The sequence below is a fragment of the Poromitra crassiceps genome (assembly GCF_964638095.1).
Source record: "Poromitra crassiceps genome assembly, chromosome: 1".
In the NCBI taxonomy this organism is placed as follows: domain Eukaryota; kingdom Metazoa; phylum Chordata; class Actinopteri; order Beryciformes; family Melamphaidae; genus Poromitra; species Poromitra crassiceps.
In genome coordinates this window covers 42,619,141-42,634,381 of record NC_139623.1, presented here as the reverse complement: position 1 = coordinate 42,634,381, position 15,241 = coordinate 42,619,141, and the positions used below count along the sequence as shown (strand labels likewise).

Genomic DNA, 15,241 nt, shown 5'->3' with positions numbered 1-15,241 from the left:
CACACAAACGACTCTTTATTGAACAGCATGTCATTTTGCAATGAAATCGATATATACAATGGTCAGTGAAGAAATAGTTATACAGTACAGTACAGTGAAAATTTTGTTATTAACTGCTCACCCCCTATGTCAGTCGAAACTGTGCTGAAGTTTGTACGAAAACCAAGCAATAATCAGGTAAATACTTTGTTCTGCCTTCCAGGTATATTCTCTAGTGTGGTTTCTGGCGCCACCTATAGCATTGCGTTTGATTTTACAGGGGTTTCTAGCACCTTCTGGATGAGGTGAGGTTCTAGCGCCCTCTAGATGGTTGTTGCATGTGAAGTTCTAGCACTTTCTGGATGGATGTTGCCTAATTTGAATGTTTGCATGCTCACTGGTTGTTTGGGGTCACATGGTCTGTAGTTTGTATGCACATTGGTTGTTTGAAGTCACATGGCCCGCTAGTGACAGTAAGAGCGGTAGTGCCTTCGTCTGAAGTGAGGTAACTTCCCGAGTCAAGACCTTTACGCCCTACCAGAGCACAGGACACTCATCTGCTGCCATCCTCGTTGTTGTGCCATAGAGAGCATTGTCTTTTCACTCGGTTTTCACATCTACCTGAGTCTGCAATAAATATTTTATATCCTGACTCTCGTGTCTTCTGTGAATGGAGTTTGGCTAGCTGTCTACTTTTGGTTGCGACTCCTTGAGGAGGGCAGTATATACTTTATTAGACTTTCAGACCAGAAGTGTACCGTAAATTCCGGACTATAAGCCGCGGCTTTTTTCCCGTTTTTTGGCCCCTGCGGCTTATATAACGGTGCGTCTTATCTATGGATTTTTTCAGAAAAAAAAAAAAAAATACAAATAAAATCTCTCTTTTTTAGCACTCTTTCTAACTATAAATCCACTTCTGTTTTAATTTCCTCTCTTGCCCTCTTTTCACCACACCGCGGACACTGTGTGCACTGTAAAAATAAACAACGGTGGTGTTGTGTTATGTTGTTTTGTTGAAATGTTACGGTAATACGGTAAATGGGAGCTTCCTCAAACAGCCATCTCTTTCCCGACAATCCCCTCTGTGCGTGACCACTTACATATGGTAATTACGGTAAGCAAACGGCCACTCGGCCATCAACTCCCTCCCCCGACTACCAGGAGAAAATCACAAACTTCGGCGAATTCACACAAAGGAAGATCAAGGAATATTCCATCGAACCGGAGCAGATCATAAATATGGATGAAGTGCCTTTGACGTTCGACCTGCCACTCACTCGGACTGTTAACAAGAAGCGCCCTGGAGGATTCTTTCACCAAAAAAAAGCTTTGCTCGTTCTCGACAGCATGAGAACGAGCAGTAGAAGCAACACTCTCACTTACCATGGGGAAGGTACGCAGAAATTCACACGACGCAGCTTTCAAGTTGAAAGCAGTCAATCTCGCATTAAAAGAGGGAAACAGAGCAGCCGCGCGTAACCTGGGCATCGATGAGTCAATGGTGAGGCGTTGGACGGTGCAGCAGGAGGAACTGTCTCAGCACGGAATATTATAGGAGTGTGAAAACATCCACAATCACCAACGGGTTCCAAAACGCTGGACTGCTGCGGGATGAAGAGGATGACGCCGCCACAGCTGGCGCTGAGGGCCGTCAGAGGCTTCAGAGGCTGTTCGATGCCGACAGTGACGAAGAGGAGTTCGTTGGTTTTGAGTGACAATGAAGGAGAGAGGAGAGTGGTTGACGAAGCCACCCTGAACCTGTTCGTTTCCGACACTGAAGATGAGGACTTTGGTGGTTTCAGTACGCAGGAAGAAGAGGAAGACGAGGATTAGTGACTTGACTTCTCTGGTTACAGGTTTGCTGCACATATAGCCTATTGTTGTGTGATTTTGTCTGGGGATTAGTGACCTGACTTTTGTTTTGTTTTGTTGAAATGTTAATAAATGGGAGCTTCCCCAAACAGCCATCTCTTTCCCGACATTCCTCTCTGTGCACGAACCCTTTCATATGGTAATTAAACATCAAAACACCCGCGGCTTATAGACCGGTGCGGCTTATAGAAGAAAAAAATAGTCAATTTTGGTCCCGCGGCTTATAGACCGGTGCGTCTTATAGTCCGGAATTTACGGTAATCGTTTGGCTACAAAACACTTGCATTATGTTGCACACGCTGTCTGGAGATATTTGATGGACATTTCTTTAGAGCTCTAAAACCCTTGGATAGATTTTTGTGAAGGCGGAGATGGAACTACAGGAACTACTACTACTTATCTTATCTTATCTTATCTTATCTTATCTTATCTTATCTAAAATACATAGCTGAATTGCTCCCACGCTACGAACCATCTAGAACTCTTAGGTCAACAGGGTCCAGCTTATTAACTGTCCCTAGGATCAAATCAAATCACGGGAAGGCTGCATTTACCCACTGTGCTTCTGCTAGCTGGAACAAATTGCCTGAAGACCTTAGATCTGCCCCAACCTTACTTACTTTTAAAAATAGACTAAAGACTTTTATGTTTACTGTCGCTTTTAACTGCTGACAGCTACTATGCAAACCCAATGAGTCCTCTATAAGTTTTAGCTCTTTCTGCAACTGCTGCGCCTGTTGCTTATTGCACTTTTTATACTCTTTTTTTTAAAGTTTTGTTGTGATGCTTTTAAATGTCCATTTTATTTCTTCTTTTCGTTTATTTTCCTGTCAACCATTTTATGTGCTTAATGATGCCAAAGCTACACTCGTCTAGAACAGATATGCAGTCAGTGTTTATCTGGTGTGTGTGTGTGTATACTTTTACATCTGAAGTAACAGGTGTCACTGTAGTTCTTCATATCATTCTTCAACAAAATAGGATAATGATTGTGAAGAAATAGCTTCATAGTTCATCTCTCGGTTGTCAAAAGTATCGATACTATCGAAAAGTATCAATGCTGAAATTTAGAAATGGATACAATACTCTTTGAAAGAGGTACTGTATCGATAGTATTGATACAACATTTTTTAAATGGATACAATACATGATACAAACAGTTTCGATACCAGCAGTGCTTTCCTTTAATGAAAAATCACAGATTTTTCCCTCCCTATCATTGGTGGGTATCTGTTGCTTCAACGAGCTAAACGTGTTCTGATAGGCTGATGGCTAGAGCAGGGCTAATCTGCTGTCAGTGCAAAGTTTTATCGGGCCTAGATGATGGAGAAGTGTGCGTCTGTCCGTCCATCTGTCTAACTTTATTTTTGATGTGTCGTCATCATGTGGTATCGAAAATGGTATTGAGTATCGATATTTTCCTGGGTATCGGTATCGAAGTAGAAATTCTATTATCGTGACACCCCTACTCTCTCTCTGTCTCACACACACAAACACAAAATGCCAGACAGAAGGTGACCTTGATCATTGCACTGCTATCAAACCAGAAGTCTCCTCCCTCATAGTTTAGTCTTCAGTTGTTGGCCTCTAACCTCTAACTCAGCTTAGAAGAGACTAGGGATGTCACGATACTATCATTTCTACTTCGATACCGATACCCAGGAATCGATACTCCTGGAATCGATACTCAATACCATTTTCGATACCACGGGAAGGGGGGGATGACGACGATGACACATCAAGAGGAAGAGGCATAAATAAAGTTAGACAGATGGACGGACAGACACAGACTTCTCCATAATCTAGGCCTGATCAAACTTTGAACTTAGACAGCAGAGTAGCCCTGCTCTAGCCATCAGAACATGTTTAGCTTGTTGAAGCAACAGATAGATACCCAATGATAGGGAGGGGAAAATCTGTGATTTTTCATTAAAAGAAAGCACTGATGGTATCAAAACTGTTGCAAATGAGTATTGTATTGGTTCAAACTTTTAGTATTGATACTTATCGATACCTGTTGCAAATGAGTATTGTATCCGATTCAACAGTTTTTTCCCCACTGCCATCAGGTTTCTAAACTCCACTCACCCCTGAAACCCCCAGCAATGTATATGTTGAATGTTCTGTATTTATGTTGTTATATGTCTGTCTATGTACTGTAATGTCTCATGCTGACACTATATTTATGTGCTAACAATTGCTGTACCGAAAGCAAATTCTGCCGACTTGTTGTGCAGTCCTTAATAAATGAATCTGAATCTGAATCTGAAATGTTCAGTATTGATACTTTTTGATACTATTGATACTTTTGACAACCCTAGGAGAGACAATACCAGATTTGATTATCACTGTTTGCCATTGCGCTGCGTTATTACCGCTCTGAGCTGACAAGGTGACGGCACAGCCATAGCACAGCACTCTGTTGTTTTTGCACCTTAACCCGCTTATTCCTGGCTGACTGATGATGTTAGGCCTGTCACACTCCCACACACGGAAGTACGTCAGTGCTCTCTCTGATGACGAAGGCTCCCGGCCCTGCGCTGCACAACATGTTGTAGACTCACCTAATAGTGTCTGTTGACACAGAGGGGCCCAGGAGGAGGTCAGGGTGTACGCTCGGGGAGGCCTCTGCTCTGCGGTGAGCTGTGTGAGGACGACATGTTGATTTTCTAAACTACAAGAGGATGTGGTGAGCCACAAGCACCACAAGCAGTGTTCAGCCACCCTCAAAACACATGCTGTTTTTACTACCACAGGGCCAGCCTGTTTTTAGCTGTGAAATCTTCACTGTAGCCAGGTTACTTACCCTAGTTGTTGTACTTTCAGCCACTAGCTCTGCCTGTCTGTCTGTCTGTCTGTCTGTCTGCCTGTCTGTCTGTCTGTCTGTCTGTCTGCCTGTCTGCCTGTCTGTCTGTCTGTCTGTCTGTCTGCCTGTCTGTCTGCCTGCCTGTCTGTCTGTCTGCCTGTCTGTCTGCCTGTCTGTCTGTCTGTCTGTGTGTCTGCCTGTCTGTCTGCCTGCCTGCCTGTCTGTCTGTCTGCCTGTCTGTCTGTCTGCCTGCCTGCCTGTCTGCCCGTCTGTCTGTCTGCCTGCCTGTCTGCATGTCTGTCTGTCTGTCTGTCTGCCTGCCTGTCTGCATGTCTGTCTGTCTGCCTGCCTGCCTGCGTGCCTGCCTGCCTGCCTGGCTATCTGGCTGTCTGTCTGTCTGCCTGTCTGTGTGTGTGTCTGTCTGTCTGTCTGCCTGCCTGGCTATCTGGCTGTCTGTCTGTCTGCCTGTCTGTGTGTGTGTCTGTCTGTCTGTCTGCCTGCCTGGCTGTCTGGCTGTCTGTGTCTGGCTGTCTGTCTGCCTGCCTGCCTGCCTGGCTATCTGGCTGTCTGTCTGTCTGTCTGTCTGTCTGTCTGCCTGCCTGTCTGTGTGTGTGTCTGTCTGTCTGTCTGTCTGTCTGTCTGTCTGTGTGTCTGCCTGCCTGGCTATCTGGCTGTCTGTGTGTGTGTGTCTGTCTGCCTGTCTGTGTGTGTGTCTGTCTGCCTGTCTGTCTGCCTGCCTGCCTGCCTGGCTGTCTGGCTCTCTGTCTGTGTGTGTGTCTGTCTGCCTGTCTGTGTGTCTGTCTGTCTGTCTGTCTGCCTGCCTGCCTGCCTGCCTGCCTGGCTGTCTGGCTGTCTGTCTGTCTGTCTGGCTGTCTGTCTGTCTGCCTGCCTGCCTGCCTGGCTATCTGGCTGTCTGTCTCTCTGTCTGTCTGTCTGCCTGTCTGTGTGTGTGTCTGTCTGTCTGTCTGTCTGTCTGCCTGCCTGCCTACCTGCCTGGCTGTCTGTCTGTCTGTCTGTCTGTCTGTCTGTCTGTCTGCCTGCCTGCCTGGCTGTCTGTCTGTCTGTCTGTCTGTCTGTCTGTCTGTGTGTCTGTCTGTCTGTCTCCATTTATCTCCCCAACGGGTTGGCCAATCAATCTGAAACTGCCCATGGACATAGGCAGGGACTGACAAAGCCAATTTTTCAATTTTTCCAAATTTAAGATGTTTAGAGCACTTTTGGCAAGTCTGTGCAGAGTTGTGGTGCGTGCATCCCTGGATATGGACTAGTACACAATAAAAGTGGAATACCATTCCACATGAGAATTCACATAAATAGTTCTAGAGAGCATTAGAGAGATCAGTTCAAACCTGTGAAGATAGGCAAGCCATTATTCTCAAAGTGAGAAACTTAAGGACCAGTTTTCCAGTACCGGTATATGATAAACATACACACGATCCAGTTTCTATTATTATGATGATGATGATGATGATTGTTGTTGTTGTTGTTGTTATTGTTGTTGTTATTATTATCATTATTACCACAGTACATTATGCATTTTATTTATTATTATTATTACAAAAACAAAATAATCTCTGGCTTTGAGATATTAAGTAAAGTATATTCACAAATAACTGAAGTGAAGATAACGGTCAAAGCATGTAGTTTAATAGAACTTAGATATGTTTCAGCATTTAATCTTAATTCAATGATTTCATTAGCTCCTTTTTCAATCCAGTAAATGGTAATTGAACAAGATTTTTGGACAGTTTGAGGATTGTATGTAAAAAACCCAGTTAAAGCCACTCCAATTATTCTTCTAACACTTTCACACTCATACTTCTAATCTTGTCTTCTTCTGTCCTTCTGCCCCCTTTCCTCCATCACTTTCTTTCTTCTCCTGCACCCAGGCTCTGGCAGCAAAGACAGACGGCATTTGGCTTACTGGTCCTGTTGATCCTCCTCTCCATTGCCTACCGTATTGAAGGAACACACCAGAGGGTGAATCAATGCTATAACTTTCTTTCAGAATTTTTCTCCCATTGTACTTTGCCCAATTGAATTTGCTAATTCCCCCTGTTGCCCTGGATGTTGCTCCACCCACTCTGGTGATCTTGGGAGAGCCGTAGGCTAGCACACTTCCTTCGATACATGTGCAGTCACCAGCCGCTTCTTTTCACCTGACAGCGAGGAGTCTCACCGGCAGGTCGTAGCATGTGGGAGGATCACGCTATGCCTCCACTTCCCTTCCCCCCGAACAGGCCCGACCAGAGGAGGCGCTAGAGGAGCGACCAGGACACGTGTATACTTTTCGCAACCCAGTTTCCGCTCGCTTGCACAGAAGCACCAAAGCTTGGAAAATACTTTGGAAAAATGAATGAAGATCGCACAGCAGAGCGGATATATATCAGTTTATGCATATACTATGACATTATTTAAGTAGAAAAACAGATATTAACATTGTTTTTTCTTGGCTTTTAAAAGTAATCATCTCTCATTCTATAGTAGTAGTGTATTGGGGGCTGCAGAGTGTCACCCACACAATGATTTAAAGGTATACTATGCAACTGTTAATTAAAAATAATTGTTTATCCTCATAGAAAAGTTTCCCCTCAAAAACATAAATTCTGACTCACACAATACTATGGCAGTGTGCCTATGTGGATAGATGCATCCCCATGTGTGTATTTTCATGGTTAGACATTGTTTTGTTGTGTTCTGTTTATGTGGTCGAGTGAGCTTGACAATACATGGGGAGAGAGAGCGCCAGAAAACCGTTGGAACGCACGGATTAAAAGTTTTTTTCTGATACTGTCGTTTCACAGCGGTTATGTTATAAAGGCACAAATAAGCACACCATGGAGATATAAGCTCCAAACAACTGTTTGGAATGTTCTGGTAAGGTACTGCACTTCCTTGTTTAGTCCGCACTAGTCTCTCCCCAGACTCAAATATTACGTTGAATCGCAGCGCTCCGCATACTACATACCGTAAGTGAGTCTGTGCCAGTTAACAGCCACTGCTGGTTTTGAAGGCGGGTTGAAATTGAATGAGTGACAGGTCATAGCACCAATGAGAGAGCAAATGGGCTGCGCCTCCCGTGTTGTCTGATCGCAAAGTCGTTACTGATTGGAGAGGACTGAAGCCATCACTGGCCAAGTGAACGGTTCCCTCCCATAACCAGCCCTCTGAGGGAAAGTGTCCCAGACCCAGAGAGAGCTCTGCAGCATGCAGTAACGTAGTGTATCAGACCCAGAGAGAGCTCTGTCTGCAGCATGCAGTAGCGTAGTGTATCAGACCCAGAGAGAGCTCCGCAGCATGCAGTAACGTAGTGTATCAGCGTAAGAACTCTCATGGGTCTGGCATCGAGACTAAGTCCGCGCTGACTCCACTGTGCTGAGCTGATCCCTCTGAGAACATACAGTATTATGGCCCATTTCCACCGCTGGTATTGGCGCGGCTCCACCTGGCTCGACTCGCTTTTTTGTAGCTTTCCACGGGTCAAAAACCGGGACAAGCCGGGTTAAGTCGTGCTGTTTCTAGTACAACCTCTGTCGAGGTTCCAGGGCTGTGGACCTGGTACCATACGGTGATGTGAAAACACTAAAGACGACTGATTGGTGAGGCAGAATCGTGTTTACTGCATCTCTGGATACTGTCAATGCTGGATACCAGTTTAGTGGCACTTACCTTCTCTGTCCTACTCTTGTCTTGCTGCCTTCGGCTCTGGCGAAATAAAATCAATCTCCTTGCTCAGCCTTAATAACATGACGGTTGTTTTCAATTGTTTTGAGAGAGAAAAGTCTGCGGCTCGGGAACCCCTTTGTAGTTGTGTGTCACGGGCTCTGCTAGGCTGGAGCTGCGAGTTTTAGCGGAGCCGTGGGTTTTCCTGGCGACTAGCCGGGCTGCTGGCTTCTCTTCTCCCTGTAGCGTAACCCCCGTCCTCCTCTATGCGGTGCGGTGCACAGCGCATGCATGTAAATAACAACAACGAAATATCCAATCTTCTAGCCGATGGTCTCATTTGCTCATGTAGGTCATATAGATAGAGGCACCAGTATTTCATAACCAGTTTAAAAGTTCTGTGTAGGGATTTAATTTTTAACGTTATACGTTATAGCCTACTTCCTGGTATGGTCGCTGTGACTAGTACTGACTACAGCACCAAAGTCATGCCGGCTAAAGTCACGTCCTCTCCTGCATTCAACATACAACCAAGAGATTTCATCCGCTATCCATTTCCCATCTACAGTTTGTTAAAAGTTCCGTGTAGGGATTTAATTGTAACGTTATAAACGGAGGGCAGATATGCGGTTGCTATGACGACCAGTTTTGGGCGGAGGCGAGTAAACCTGCGGTAGAAGCAGACAGTGTATCAGGTCGAGACAAATAAAGCCGAGTTGAGGCGAGCTGTACTATGCAATACCATGTGGTGGAAATGAGCCATTAGTGATCCTATTGGCTGGGATGTTGCGCTGTTAGCGCTGTTATTGGCTGGAAAACGTCCCGGCCACAGCCAAACAAATGTAAACAGCACCAAAATCAGGCAGGGGGCACCGTCTGTCCATAAAGGATATATATTTTTTTTTAATTAAATAGTTTCATAGTATACCTTTAAAGTGATAATCCAGAAAGTTTTCATGTACATAAATGTCTGTAAAGTCACTATATATCGCTAACTGAGTTAACACAATGGTGATTGAGCCTATGGCCCATTGATGAAAGCCCTTGCATCTCTCTGTATCGCAACATTATGAACTTGTGTCTGTGGCGACACTTTCCCCGCCCCCCAAAAAAAAAAAAAAAAAAATATATGACAAGCTGCGCACAGTTCTTGATGCGTTTCCCATCACCCAGCACCCACCAGAGAGGGTAGGCAGAGTAGGAACAAGTTGCTGTTATTTCCGCATTATTATGATCCCACTGGAGATTTGGGCAGAAAAACACCCTGTCAAAGGCCGGGATTGGCCAGGAGCGCACACTCTGCACACTCTGCGTCCAGCTGCCCACGTGTCATAGCGATCTTCATTGGGATCCATAATAATGCACCGCTGACCAACTTCTTCTTTTGAGTTGTGTGGCGGTTGGCATCCAAGTGTTGCATTACCGCCCCCACTGGCCAACTTGAATGCATTAAGGAGAGAGGGGGAAATACCTTCATGTCACAGCACTGTTTGGATCTCCCCTGCAATTACTGCTCATGGCCATAGGTGTTGTCAGGGACGAGAAACTGAAATCTTCCAGATTATCACTTTAACATTAATATGAAAGCAATGCAATTACACGGTTTTAAACGGTGATGGTGATCTGAGAAAAATATCAAGTCAATGACCATAACACGATGCTGCATTTGGATTTTGCGACAATGGACTGTATCATCAACGCACCGCAAAATCACGCAGCGGCTAGTTTGACTGTGTATTTCGGAGTGGAGGCTGGCTTGACCGCAGTCAGATTGCAGGCAGTCTGCAGTAGAGGGGCGTAAAAAGCTACGTCCACTGTAAATGGATGATCACAAAAAAACGAACAAACAAGTTACAATTGGCGTGAAGTTTTCTGAATGTTTAATCTTGAGGCTAGCGGAAAGATTCGGTTAATAAATAACTTTCAGGTGAGCGTTTTGCTAGCTTGCTAACAGTGCGGCGTCGGGCTTCTTCTGGTCGTGTCATGCGGGCGTGAGCGTGGTTTCACCTAAACTGGCTTGCGAAAAGTATACACGCGACCAGGACTCATACCCCACCAGCTTCCGTATCCGCCAACATGACCAATTGTGTCTGTAGGAGCGTCTGACCAAGCCAGAGGTACCGCTATACATGTTAACTGTTTAGATATAAATGATTGTATAGAGTTGACAGACCTTTTTAGCCTGACATTAATCTCAGTAAACATCATTGGAAGTAGTGTCAAATTGATGCAAGTCACATGACGTGTAAATTAATGTTTATATTGGTGCTTGTTGACCTTATGATGGTCATCGAGTGGAGGTCATAGTTTACCCACCTTTTAATTTACCACCACATCACTGATTATACTTAAGTCCTATCGTGGCACTGTTGATTCAGTGCGACTGGTAGTGCAACCGTCTGTCATGCTAGTGTGGAGAAAACTCCCTTGAGAGGGATAAGTGGGGTTAATTATTAACTTTTCACAAGTGTGTTCAGAAGCCTATGAACAGCTCGGTTTTTCCCTAATTGCCCATGTCCCCAGATAACTGTGCAAACTACTTGTGTGTAAACCACACCAGACTATCCTGTCGATCTCACAACCCCTCCCACTTTTCTTTTTCCTGCCTTGACCCCATAGCATTTGAAACCTACATAAATAAATAGTTTTTCTCTTTTTTTCAACTTTCAACGATGAGCCCGAGTTGCGTAATCTGTTCTCGGCGACCGCACGAAACAGTTGGCTATGGCTGCCACTGCACTTCCCATAACTCTCTGCCAGGTGGTGAGAGAAACAGTGTGCTGTTTTTGTTTTGCCGGGTTCCCTGGGAAATGGAGTCCTCGGTCAGAAAGAGGCCCCACAAACCCAGCCACCCTCCCTCCCTCCTTCCCGTAATCTACACGCTCCGTGCTTCCTGCTTAAAGCAACCTGCCCTGGTGTGAGGAGAGGGAGAGGAGGGCGGAGAGAGCAGTGCTGGGCAGGAAAGTAATGGGTTACTGTAATTCTATTACTTTCCCAGTAACTAGTCATGTTTATTTGTTTATTTGTTTATTTAAAAGGATCCGCATTAGCTGATGCCAAGATGACAGCTAGTCTTCCTGGGGTACAGCGACAACAATACACAATACATGACAGACAAACAATAAAACAAAATGCAAAAACAGGATACAAAAAGAAAAAGAAAAGAAAAATAAGAATAAAACATAAATGAAAGAAAAGAAAAGAACAAGAAAGATGAATAAAAAGCAAAATCTAAAAACTAAGAAAAACACTATTGCATGGTCAGCTCGCCCACCTACATGTTAACAACATACGGTCAATGGACCTAAATATTAACATATATTCAGTACATTTCTTTGTACTCTTCAAAGCAAACATAAAAAGTGGACGAAAAGAGATCTGATAAGTATCAGGATCGTGCATGCGAGTGTAGGTAGGTTCTGAGTTTCCTTTTAAAACATGCGTTTCTTTTGATGGAACTAATGTTATTTGGAAGATGGTTCCATGATGCGATTGCCCTGTATATGACAGCTTTTTTCAAATAGTTAGTCGGGGTAGAAGAGAGTAGATTTCCCATCAAGGCATATAACAGACCATTGTTTAAAAGTTTGAAGAATGTGTATGTCTTATGAACATTATGCAATTTGGTTGAGATACTCACAAACACTATCACTCTCTCTCTCTCTCTCTCTCACTCTCTCTATCTCTATCTCTCTCTCTCTATCTCTCTCTCTCTCTCTATCTCTCTCTCTCTCTCTCTCTCTATATCTCTCTCTCTCTCTCTCTCTCAAATACACCCACATGCCCTGCGTCGGGATACGCCCACATACGTCTATGCCAGACAGGCGCTCCTCTGATGGGAAATGCTGTGAATTTGGTTACTTTCATTTTTAGACAAACTTTATTCCCACACTGACTGGACATAGGAAATGACAACACACATTGAAAAAAGTAATGCAAAAGTAAGGGATTACAATTTCCAAAACCGTAATTATATTACAGTTAGGCAAGTAACTTCAAGTTACTGCTTTACTTTCTCCAGCGCTGGCACAGCACTAAAATAAAGTGTGGAGATAGGTCTGGTTATGTGAGACTACTGCGTTGCCAGAAGATGATTTGTTTTTGTCCTATAGACAAATAAATAGAAAGTATGCAGTTTGGCTGATTGCTGACTCCTCCTGTAAGGTTAATTATTGTCCCCAATGAATTGGATTCAGTTCTAAAAGGAGCTGGCTAAATAGGTTATACTTTTTTCTGAAGTGGTAGCGAAAGTAATAGTAAAGTAATGGATGACATAACTAATTACTTTTGATACCAAGTAGTAATAAGTAAAGTAATTTCATTGCATTAAATGAGTAATAAGTAACAAGTAACTAATTACATTTCCTGAGTAACTTTCCAGAAAGAGAGAGAGAGAGAGAGAGAGGAGGGGGGGGGGAGAAGAGAGAGAGAGATTTTGGCCTGCCTCACTTTACTAGTGTTGTGTAAGAGTTGGCTGCCACCAAAAAGAATAATGATGCTGTTCTTCTGTCAGTGTGCTGAACACTCCTACCCTACGGCCCCTAAACAACAAGCTCTGTCTCTCTCTGTCTCTCTCTCTTTACCCTACGGCCCCTAAACAACAAGCTCTGTCTCTCTCTCTCTCTCTATCTCTCTCTCTCCCTCTCTCTACCACTCACTTGCCCACTCCCACCCTTTAAAGTCCTCTTTGTTTTGCACACTTTCACTCTTGTACCTAACTCTCACTCGGGCCCTGCTGTCTGTCTCTCTCTCTCTCTGTCTGTCTCTCTCTCTGTCTGTCTTTATCTCTCTGTCTGTCTCTCTCTCTCTCTGTCTCTCTCTCTGTCTGTCTTTATCTCTCTGTCTGTCTCTGTCTCTCTCTCTATCTGTCTTTATCTCTCTATATCTCTGCCTGTCTCTCTCTCTCCCCCCCTCCCTCTTGTTTTCCTCCTGCTTGGTGCGTGTCTCTGCCATGTGTTTGAGCGTCCCTCTCTCTGGCCTCCGCAGTACGTGCGCTACATGGAGACGAAGCTGCTGTGGAGCGCCTACTGGCTGGGCCTGGGCATCCTGTCCTCGGTGGGGCTGGGCACCGGCCTGCACACGTTCCTCCTCTACCTGGTAAGAAAACGTGTCCCGTCTTCTGCCTTCTGCACCTTTTCCCACAGCAGAGCTCCTCGCTCGCTTGCCCGTGCATGTTGACATGACGCCAGAGCGCACATGTAATGGCGGTGGGTGGTGGATGCTGGTGCACTGACGCAGGTCTAAAAGGCAGTGTCGACGCTGCTGCCCTAGGCTTGCGGCTAAGGCTCTAATACGAGCAGGATGTGCGCGAGCGAGCGAGCGTGTTTTGTATGGGTCTGTGCACGTCGTGCGCGCGCCAGAAGGGGGCGGGTGCGGTCGCCTGCCGTGCTGTTTTGACAGGCCGGCCAGGAACGAGCGCACTCGCTGACCCCTCTGACTGAGTGCACACGAGGATAAAAACCCTCCCCCCTCCTCTCTCCCCCCTCCTCTCTCTTCTCTCCTCTCTTCTCTCTCCTCTCTCCTCTCTCCTCTCTCCTCTCTCCTCTCTCCCCCCTCCTCTCTCCTCCTCTCTCTTCTCTCCTCTCTTCTCTCTCCTCTCTCCTCTCTCCCCCCTCCTCTCTCCTCTCTCCTCTCTCCTCTCTCCTCTCTCCTCTCTCCTCTCTCCTCTCTCCTCTCTCCTCTCTCCCCCCTCCTCTCTCCTCTCTCCTCTCTCCTCTCTCCCCCCTCCTCTCTCCTCTCTCCTCTCTCCCCCCTCCTCCCTCCTCTCTCCTCTCTCCTCCCCACTCTTGCTCCCCGCTGTCGCTCACTCTCTCAGTTTCTCTTTCAATCCCTCCCCTCCCTTACTCAGTTTTGTTTTGCTCCCTGTCCTCTCTTTCTGGCTGTTGCTGCTCAGTGTTGAAGGTGTGAAGGGGCGTGTCGGGGTCATGGCGGGGGGGGGGGGGGGGGGGGGTGGGGGGCGCTGTACTGGGGATCAGGGTCCTAAAACATCTGCTTGTCTTTACTGCTCTGAGTCCATCTGTCTGTGAAGTCGCGCCCATGTCTCCTTGCCAGTGGAGCTGAATTGGAAACTGTTAAGTGCGTGCCCTCTATTCTGATGCCTGTGGAAAGCCAAACTCTGGTGCTCCCAAATGTAATCTGAGAAGTGTTTTTTCCTACTCTCCATGCTGTGGCTCAACTTAGTTTTTTCTTTTTTAGGTTTTCAAGTAGGATGTCACCATCTAGTGAGCATGATGACTACTGCAGGTTGTAATGTCAGTGGGTTCATGGAGTGTGGTGATGGAGCCGGGTGTTGCGTGTTCTTTATAGGGCTCGACTGATATGGGTTTTGAAGGCCGATACTGATATTTTTAGATTCAAGCTACTGATAGCTGATGTGCCGATATATTGTGCTGATAGGGATGCATGATATAGATTTTTTTCCAGATATGCCGATATTTTATACGTCTTTAGGCCGATGCCTTTACTGACATATGCGACGCATGTTTTTATGCCTCCGCTGGCGATAAGCCGTGGCCGGAGGCAGTTATGTGTTGCTGCGTCCGCCCGTCCGTCTGATCCTCTTTAACGCGATATCTCAGGAATGCCTTGACGGAATTGCTTCAGATTTGGCTGAAATGTTCACTTAGACTCAAGGAGGACGTGCTTCGATTTTGGTGGTCAAAGGTTAAAGTTCAAGGTCATTGTGACCTCACGACCACCCGTTCCATGCTCGTTAATGCGATATCTCAGGGACACCTTGAGGAGTTTCTTCAACTTTGGCTCAAACATCCACTTGGGACTCAAGGATGAGCTGATTAGATTTTGGTGGTCAAAGTTCAAGGTCACTGTGACCTCACATATTCCATTAAGGAAGGGGGTGGGGCTAGGTAAAAGGGGCCATAGCCAGGGATAGGAAAGGAAGGTCATAGGGAGTCGGGATTC

General features: G+C 45.6%; 1 protein-coding gene across 1 annotated transcript in view; it reads left to right on the top strand.

The window, feature by feature from the left end:
* LOC310781343 (vacuole membrane protein 1-like) overlaps nt 1-15,241 on the top strand; it is a 168,964-nt gene that overhangs the window by 26,396 nt on the left and 127,327 nt on the right. Inside the window, exons 4-5 of the mRNA XM_083641955.1 lie at nt 6,547-6,637; nt 13,307-13,417. Of these exons, the coding sequence (XP_083498081.1) occupies nt 6,547-6,637; nt 13,307-13,417 (202 nt within the window). The remainder of the gene's footprint in view (nt 1-6,546; nt 6,638-13,306; nt 13,418-15,241) is intronic.